We start from the raw sequence: 9,089 nt of genomic DNA, 5'->3' as shown, positions 1-9,089 counted from the left end.
CTGAGCCTACGGCTGTACCGAGGGTATAGGTCGACCTCCATCGACGCCTGGGCCAAGTGCTCTTTGTTTTGACGGCCGGCGGCGCATCGTCGACGTCGTCGAAGAGCCCGCCGCCCGACGCCTTGCGCGCCGGCGGCGCCTTCGCCCGTCGAAGACGATGGTCGAGGCCTGGATCCCGCCCCTCTGCGGCGCCGTGGCCGTCGCGCTGTTCTGGCAATCGCTCGCCTTCGAGTACACCTTCGACGACTGGTTGCACGTGGCGAACAACGACGACGTCGACGTGGCGAAGACGTCCTGGTCCTCCGTCCTCTGGAACGACTGCTGGGGCCGGAGCATGCGGAGCATGAACTCGCACCGGTCCTGGCGCCCGCTCGCCATCGCGAGCTACCGCGCGCAGACCTGGTGGTCCGGCGGGCCGCTGGCGCCGCGCGCCGCGCGCCTGCCGAGCGTCGCGCTCCACGGGGTCAACGCGGCCCTCGCGGCGCGCCTCTGCGCCGGCGCCGCGGACCGCTTCGGCCGCGGCGACCGCGCGGCCGCGGCGTTGGGCGCCGCCGCGGGCGGCCTGCTCTTCGCGGCGCACCCGGTGCACGCGGAGGCCGTCGCGAACGTCGCGCAGCGGTCGCAGGTCCTCGCCCGTGCGGAAATCAAATCTTCAACCCGACGTCGATGTGCGCGTGTTCGAATGTTTCGACACGAGCTCTTCGGCCGTGCTTCGAGAACTCGATGAGAGCAATCGATCCGTCCAAAAATCAGCCGAATCGACGCAGGTCCTCGCGTGCTTCTGGTGCCTCGCGGGCCACGCCTGCGCGGCCCGCGCGCGCCGCGGCGGCCTGCGCGGCGCCGCCTGGCTCCTCGGCGCCGCCGCGGCCGCCGCCTGCGGCGTGCTCTGCAAGGAGGTCGCGCTCGCGGGGCCCGCGCTCGCGGCCGCGCGCGTCGCCCTCGAGGCGGCCGCGCGCGTCGCGAGCGGCGGCGAGGCCGCGCCGCGCGCCGCGGCCGGCGCCGCGGCGCGCATCGCGCCGCTCGCGGCCGTCGCGGTCGCGTACCTCGCCGCGCGGCGCTTCGCGGCGACGGGCGCCCTCTGGGAGGACCCGGCGAGCGGCCTCGGCGGCTCCGGCCTCGGCGGCTCCGGGCTCATGCGCCGCGCGGAGAACCCCTACGCGCAGCTGCCCGAGTGGTCCAAGACGCGGCTCTTGAGCGTCGCGTACCTGCACGCCAACTACGCGCGGCTCCTCCTCTTCCCCAAGGACCTCTGCGCGGAGTACAGCTACGACTGCCTCCCGGCCGTGGAGACCTTCGGCGACCCGCGGAATTTGGGGGCCTTGTCCGTTTACGCCGTCGCGGCGGCGACGGCGCTCTGGGCGCTGCGCGACGTCGCCGCGCGCTGGCGCGTCCTTGAGGCCCTCGCATGGATCGCGCTGCCGCTCCTGCCGGCGCTCATGATCTTCAACGTCGCAGGGACGCTCGTCGGGGAGCGGCTGCTCTACGGGCCGACGGCGGGCCTGAGCGCGCTCTTCGCCGCCGCCGTGTCGCGGGCCGCGGCGGGCGGAACCGCGCGGCGGCGCCGCGCTACGACCCTCGCCGCCGCCGTCGTCGTCGCCGCGGCGGCCGCGCGGCTCCGCTATCGGCTCCCGGCCTGGGCCGACGACATGGCGCTCTCGACGGCCGCCGTGGCCACGTGCCCGCGGTCTGCGAAGATGCGCGCGCGCCACGCGCGTTTGGTCGTGAGGGCCACGGTCGACGGCGCGCTCCGGGGCGACGCCGCGGGCCTCGCGCCGGGCCTCGCGGCCGCGGAGGCGCACCTCGACGCGGCCTCCGCCGTCGACCCCGACCACTGCGCGGTCCACGACGAGCGCATCGCCATCGCGACGATCCGCGGCGACGACCACGCCAAGTTCGCGGCGCTCGCGGCCGCGGCCGCGTGCCCCTGGTCGAGCGCGGAAAATCGGGTCGGCTTCTGGCCCGCGGCGGAGAAGCGCCTCGCGCGCGAGGGGTCGTGGAACGCGACGCTCCACGACGTCGTCGCGCCGCCTACGCGGACTTTGCGGCCAAGGGCCAGCACGCGGTCCTCTGGGACGCCGGCGCCGCGCGCGACGCCGAGGCCGCGGCCGCGCGCCACCGCGCGCGAGCCGCGGAGCTCCGCGCGGGCTGCGGCGCGCTCGCCGAGCTCCGCGCGCGGCCGGGCCACGACCGCGCGGCGCTCGGCGGCCTCGTCGACGCCGCGTGCGGCGCCCTCGTCGCCTTCCACGCGGCCGTCGAGTACGCGGACCGCGCGCGCTCCGAGCTCGCCGCGACCCGCGACGCCGGCACGCACGTCGCCATCCACGGGGAGGTCGTCGCCGTGCTCGAGGCCGCCGCGCGCGTCGTCGCCGGGGAGCCGGAGCACGCGCACGGCGCGCCCCAGCTCCTCGGCGTCCGGGACGAGCACGCCGCGGCCCTCGCGGACCTCGTCGCGCGCGCGCGGGGGGGCGCGGCCGGCGGCGGCGGCGGCGACGACGACGACGACGACGTCGACGTCGCGCGCGGGCCCGCCGCCGCCGGCGACGAGCTTTGATAGGCCGGGGGGACGCCCACACTCGTAAACGCACCGCAGCACAACCTCAGCGGAGTCTTTATCTAGCCTTTATCTTTACGCACGGCGGCGCGATCGCACATTGCCGTCGACCTTGACGTTCAACTCGACTTCCAAGGATCGAGCACTGAACGAGCTCCTGCGCCCCGGTCCGTCGTCTGCGCTTGCACCAACTGCGTCGCAGCGCCCCGGTCCGTCGTCTGCGCGCTTGCACCAACTGCGTCGCAGCGCCCCGGGCGTCGTCTGCGCGCCAGCTTGCACCAACTGCGTCGCAGCGCCCCGGTCCGTCGTCTGCGCGCCGGCTTGCAACGACTGCGTCGCAGCCGGCAGCCGGCAGCTAGCATGCGGCGCCTGCTGATCATGGTTGCCATGCGCCTCGGGCGGCGCAGCGACGCGCTAAAAGCATCGCGCATGCCCAACGCCGGCAAGGTCGTGCCCTCGGACCGGGCGCGCGCGCGCGCCGAGGCGATGATCGGCCTCATCGACGCGTCGCCGACGCCCTACCACATGGCGCGCAACGTCAAGGAGCAGCTCGTCGCGAGGGGCTTCACGGAGCTCGAGGAGGGCGAGCCCTGGAGCGACGTCGTCGAGGCCGGCGGCAAGTACCTGATCACGCGGCACGAGGGCACGATCATCGCCGTCGCCGTCGGCGGCCGATGCGACGGCACGAGGGCGGCGTTCAAGCTGCTGGGCGGCCACACGGACACGCCCGTGCTCAAGGTGCGGCCCGTCTCGAAGCGGTCCGACGCCGACGGCAAGGACAAGTCGGCGGCGATGGCCCAGGTCGGCGTCGAGTGCTACGGCGGCGGCCTGTGGCACACGTGGCTCGACCGGGATTTAGGGGTCGCGGGCCGCGCGGTCGTGCGCAACGGCGACGGCACCTTCGACGCGCGGCTCGTGCGCGTCGACGCGCCCGTCGTCCGCGTGCCGAGCCTGTGCATCCACCTCCAGACGGCGGCGGAGCGCGACGCGCTGACGCTCAACAAGGAGACGGACCTCCAGCCCGTGCTCTGCTCGACGGCCGCGGCGCAGCTCCAGCCGTCGGCGGACGACGACGCCGAGGCCCCGGCGACGGACGGCTGGGCGTCGCACCACCCGCCGGCGCTCGTCGACCTCGTCGCGCACGAGCTCGGCGTCGAGCCCGAGGACGTCGCCGACTTCGACCTGACGCTCTTCGACACGCAGGCGGGCGCCATCTCCGGCGCGTTCGGCGAGTTCGTCGCGTCCGCGCGCCTCGACGACCAGGCGGCCTGCTACGCCCTCACGGAGGCGCTCCTCGGCCACGTCGACGACGCCGACGCCTTCGCGGACGACGCCGACGTCTCCGTGGTCGCGCTCTTCGACCACGAGGAGATCGGGTCCGCGTCCGCGCACGGCGCGGGGTCGCCGGTGCTCGGCGACGCGCTCGTCCGGCTCCACCGGTCGCTGCGGAAGGCCCAGGGCAGCGGCGCGAAGGACGGCCTCGAGGACGCCGAGGCGCTCGCCGTCGCGATGCGGAGGTCGATCCTGCTGTCCGTCGACATGGCGCACGCGGTGCACCCGAACTACGCGCACAAACACGACGGCGCGCACGCGCCGCGCATGAACCACGGCCTCGTGCTCAAGGTCAACAACAACCAGCGCTACACGACGGACGCGGTCACGGGGTTCCTGCTCCGCGAGACCGCGCGGCGCGGCGGGCTGCCGGAGCTCCAGGACTTCGTCGTGCGCAACGACTGCCCCTGCGGCTCGACGATCGGGCCCATCCTCGCGTCGCGCTTCGGCATCCGCGCCGCGGACGTCGGCATGCCCCAGCTCTCCATGCACTCCATCCGCGAGATGGGCGGCGTCCACGACATCGACCTCTCCGTCGACTTCTTCCAGTTCTTCCTCAAGGACTTCCGCGCGCTGGACGACTCGCTGAGCAAGTGAGGACGGTAGGGGGTCGTAAACAGCAGCGCTTAGCGCCTCGCTAGGCTCTCGCTAACTTCAAGGAGCTGGTCAAGCCTCCGGTCGCTCGCTCGCGACTCTGATTTTTGTGGTATTTCGCGCTGACCTGCGCCGCCTGCCCCCTCCCCACACAAAAAGATGGGTAAGAAGTCGAGAAAGCCGAAGACGGCCACGCCAGCGAGGAACGCACCGGCGGCGCCAGCGCCAGATCTCGGGCCTATGGCCGACATGTTCTTGGGCGGAGGGATTTTCCTGGATTTGAACGACCCGGAAGCGATGGTGCAGTTGTTACAAATGGATCCCAGCCGCGGCGGTGACTTGCTGGGCAAGGTGAATCGCGCCCCCGGCGACGAGTTCGCTCCGGTGGACCCGCGGGCGCTCGCGAAGATCGCGACGCTTCCGGCGGCAGCGGCGACGAACATTCTGCCGCACGCGGCGCGCTCTTCGTGCGCCCCGGTCATCCAGGCGCTCGTGGACCGCGGCGCGGATCTGAACGCCTACAACTTGGAGCGCGGGTGCCTGGCCACCGCCCGGGCGCCGCTCGCGATCGTCGCCAAGAAGGCGCGGCACAAGGTCATCGAGCTCATGCTGAATTTGGGCGCGGACGCGAACGCGACCGACGCCACGGGGTGGACGGCGCTCCACATCGTCTGCCACCGCGCGTCTCGGTACTACTGGGAGGGTGGGGAGAAGAGCGACGCGGACGTCGACCCCCACGTCCGCGACCACAGCGCGACCATGTACGGTTCCGAGCTCGAGTCGGCGCGCGTCCTGATCCGCGCCGGGGCCGACCCCCTGCTGCAGACGGCCGCCCAGGCGGGCGAAACGTCCCGCCTCTACGCCGGGCGCTTCTTCGCGCACGATCTCCTCGTCGACGAGCGCGGCGCGCCGCTTCCGGGCTGCGGGGACGTCCTCGCGCTGCTTCGCGCCGCGATCGCCGGTCGCGGCGGCCTCCCGTCGCCCGAGGCCCAGGCGCTCGCCGCGGCTCGGCAGCGCGCGCTCCACCGCGCCGCGGCCGCCGACGCCGTCGAGCACGGCGGCGATCCTACGTATCGGGCGGGGTGCACGTACCAGCGCGACCGCGTGCGCGTGAGCGAGCTCCGCGAGGGCGGCGAGAAGGCCGAGAAGGCCGTCCACAAGGCCTTGCGCAGCGACGCCAAGCGCCTCGGCCGCCAGTTCGTCTGCGACTACTGCGGCAAGCACTCGAGCGCGAAATTGAGCGCCTGCGCCCGCTGCAAGTTCATCTTCTACTGCGGCCGCGAGTGCCAGCGCGCGGCGTGGCCGGCGCACAGGGCGGACTGCGGCAAGGCGCTCGAACGCGTCTGCGACGATTTCGAGAAGCGACCGGGGGCCATCAAGGCGAGCGACGAGCTGCGCAAGGCCGTCGAGAACGACCGCGCCGACGCGGCGCGCGCGCGCGAGTCCTAGGCGCTCCCCGCGGGCGCTCCCACGAATATAAAGAATGACCTATTACTCCTACTACTGAAGTAGCGTCCTGCGCTTGGCTACCTCCGTCTCGCGTTCAGAAATTCGAGCGCACCTGCGGACTCCTCGTCGCCGTTGGCGGCTGCGCGCGCGTACCAGCGCTTGGCTTCGCCGATGTCGCGTCCCACTCCAATTTCATTCACATAGCAGTAAGCCACCTTTGGCATCGCAAGGACATATCCCTGTTCAGCAGCGAGCTTAAAGTAGTGGAAGGCCTTTTTGTCATCCTTGAATGCGAGTTCGTCGTAAAACATGCTCCCGAGGTTGAACTGGCCCTTCGCGAAGCCTCTTTCCGCGGCCATCTGATACAGCTGGAACGCCTTCTTCATGTCCTTCTTCATGGCGCCATCTCCGTGATCGTATAACACCCCAAGATTGATCATCGCGCTCACGTTCCCGAGCTCCACGGCGCGTTTCCAGAGCTTCGCGGCCTTCCTCGTACATTTCACGGCGCCCGGCCTACCGTCGCGGTGTATTTCGCCCAGAGCATTCATCGCTTCCGGCACCTCGTTCTGAGCATGGTAACGAAGCCGCGCAAGAGTTTCTCCAATTCCCGGCATCGGTTTGCGGCAGAGCGGGCAGTCCTTGCCTTCAAGTTTCTCGAAGCACGACTTGCAAATTCTTCGACAGCAACAGGCACGAAGCCTAGGAGTCTCGTTCACGTCCCAGTCCTCTAAGCAGAGCGGGCACCGTCCCCCGAATCGCGCAATCACCGGCTCCGGCTCCGGGTTCGCTTCCCGCCGCGCCCGGGCGGCCTCGTGCTCCGCCGCGATGCGCGCGCGGACCTCGTCGGCGTGCGACCGCGGCGCGGGGCCGTAGACCGGGGGCGACGGCGGGGGCGTCGGCGCCTCGGCCCGCGCCGCCTCCGCCGCGCGCTCTTTTCGGATCTTCTTGCACGCCTTTCGGTGGCCCCGGTCGCGCCAGTCGATTCTTTGACAATCCGTCGAGCAGTACGCTGTGGTTCCGCAACCTTGACATGCTCGGGCATCCTTGTTCCCGCAAATCGTGCAGATATTCAGCGCAAGCTTTGTACGGGCCTTCTGCGCCTCGAAATCGCGCTTTTTCGCAAGCAAAGCCGGGTCCATGGCGTCGATCTCCACTCGCTCGGCGATCGACGACGGACCCGAGCTCGAGGCGGGAGGCGTCGGGAGGCTCCACCGGGGGCTGGCCTGAGGCATGGCCTATCTCCAGCCCCTTCCAGTCGCAGTCCCGTGCCTAACTTACGCCTTGTAGCGCGCCTCCAGCAGCCGGAAGAGCGCGCGCATGCCCATGGCCTCGCCGCCCTCGGGCCGGCCCGGCTTGGAGCCCGTGTTGTAGGCCATCATGTCGAGGTGGAGCCAGGGCGGCGGTGCGCCGCCGTCGGGTGGCGCTTCGACGAACTCCGCGAGGTAGAGCGCGGCGGTGATGGCGCCGCCGTAGGGGCCGGCGCCGATGTTCTTGAGGTCGGCGATCTTCGAGTCGATCTGCTCGCGGTAGCCCGGCCAGAGCGGCAGGCGCCAGACCTGGTCCTGCTCGCCCGCGGACGCGGCGACGAGCTCGTCCGCGACGTCGACGCCCTCCTCGTTGGCGAAGAGCGCCGGCACGTCCGTCCCGAGCGCGACGCGGCCCGCGCCCGTGAGCGTCGCGCAGTCGACGAGCAGCTCCGGCGCGTCGGCGCACGCCTCGACGAGCGCGTCCGCGAGGACGAGCCGCCCCTCGGCGTCCGTGTTGCCGATCTCCGTCGTCTTGCCGTTGCGCGCCGCGAGCACGTCGCCGGGCCGGAACGCGTCGCCGGACACGGCGTTCTCCACCGCGGGGATGAGCACGCGCAGCCGCACCGGTAAACCCGCGTCCATGACCATGGCCGCGAGCCCGAGCACGTGCGCAGCGCCGCCCATGTCCTTCTTCATCGTCAGCATCGCCGCCGCGGGCTTGAGGTCGAGGCCGCCCGTGTCGAAGCAGACGCCCTTGCCGACGAGCGTGACCCTGGGCGCGTCCGCGGCGCCCCAGGTCAGGTCGACGAGGCGCGGCCGCTGCTTTTCGCCGGCCGCGCGGCCGACGGCGTGGATCTGCGGGTAGCCCGCGAGCAGCGCGTCGCCCTCGACGGTCGCGACCGCGGCGCCGTAGGCGGCCGCGAGTCTCCGCGCGACGGCCTCGAGCTCCGCGGGGCCCATGTCGCCTACCAAGCACGTCGGTGACGATTTTTCGTCGTTTCAAAAGCTCTCGAAAATTGTCGCCGCCGCGGGACGCTGCATGTCGCCCGCGGGCGCGTTGATGAGGTCCCGGCAGAGGTACGTGCCCTTGAGCGCGGCCGCGGCGTCGCCGTAGTCGTTCTCCGCGGGGACGACCAGCGACGCGAACTTGGGCGGCGCGTCGGCCTTGGGCGCCGTGGACCCCTTGCACGCCTCGAAGCTGTAGCAGCCGAGGCCCCAGGACAGCGCCGCCGTCGCCGGCGGCGGCGCGGCGAACTCGAGCGCGTAGGGCCCCGCGCCGGGCAGGCGGCTGGGCAGCGACGAGAACGCGAAGAGCTTCGACGGGTCCTTGGTCAGGAAGGCCCAGGTCCGCTCCGGCAGCAGCGCGAGCGCGTCGCCCTTGAACTCTCCGAGCCCCGCGGCCTCCAGATAAGCCCTGGTCTCGTCGGGTCGCGCCGCGAGCCACGCGTCGTACTCGGCCTCCCGCAGCACGCGCACCGTCGTCGCCTCCGGCGCGTCGCGCAGCAGGTGCGGCCGCCAGCGGTCCTCCTCGGGGAACTCGAAGGCGCCGCCGCCGAGCCGCATGACCACGCGGCCGCGCGGCCGCTGCGGCCGCAGGCTCCGCTGCATGCGAAGCCGCCGGACGGCGAAGCGCATGCCCTGGGCCGCCATCGGCGCACAGGACAAGAGCGTGGCCAGCATCGTGCAAAGGCTCTGATTTTGGTGCATCAGCTCGAGGCGCACGCGGCAACTTGACCTTCAATTGATAGTTCAACATGCATGTATGCATGTGTATCTACGACGCTGCAGGCGAAGGGCCTCGCGTTCTTGGGGGGGGGGGGGAGAAGCAGTTTCACCGCAGCGCCGCGCAGGACGCGCCGCAGGTGGCGTCGTCGTCGTCGCTCTCGACGCCAAAGTTGACGTCCATGGCGTCC

The 9,089-nt window shown here is 71.7% G+C and overlaps 2 protein-coding genes across 2 annotated transcripts; one reads left to right on the top strand and one right to left on the bottom strand.

Moving 5' to 3' along the window:
• Positions 1 to 3,037: 3,037 nt before the first annotated feature.
• On the top strand, positions 3,038 to 4,480 carry AURANDRAFT_34091 (hypothetical protein; the record flags this gene model as incomplete). The annotated part of the gene is made up of 1 exon (XM_009043676.1): positions 3,038 to 4,480. The coding sequence occupies one exon, from the start codon at positions 3,038 to 3,040 to the stop codon at positions 4,478 to 4,480; it is 1,443 nt and encodes a 480-aa protein (XP_009041924.1).
• A 2,723-nt stretch (positions 4,481 to 7,203) lies between these two features.
• AURANDRAFT_59635 (hypothetical protein) lies at positions 7,204 to 8,856 on the bottom strand (the record flags this gene model as incomplete). The annotated part of the gene is made up of 3 exons (XM_009043659.1): positions 7,204 to 8,141; positions 8,211 to 8,661; positions 8,800 to 8,856. The coding sequence occupies 3 exons, from the start codon at positions 8,854 to 8,856 to the stop codon at positions 7,204 to 7,206; spliced, it is 1,446 nt and encodes a 481-aa protein (XP_009041907.1).
• Positions 8,857 to 9,089: the final 233 nt, after the last annotated feature.

Source organism: Aureococcus anophagefferens (genome assembly GCF_000186865.1).
Source record: "Aureococcus anophagefferens unplaced genomic scaffold AURANscaffold_61, whole genome shotgun sequence".
NCBI lineage: Eukaryota > Pelagophyceae > Pelagomonadales > Pelagomonadaceae > Aureococcus > Aureococcus anophagefferens.
Note: the sequence above shows the minus strand (reverse complement) of the source record. Positions and strands in the feature narration are given on the sequence as shown.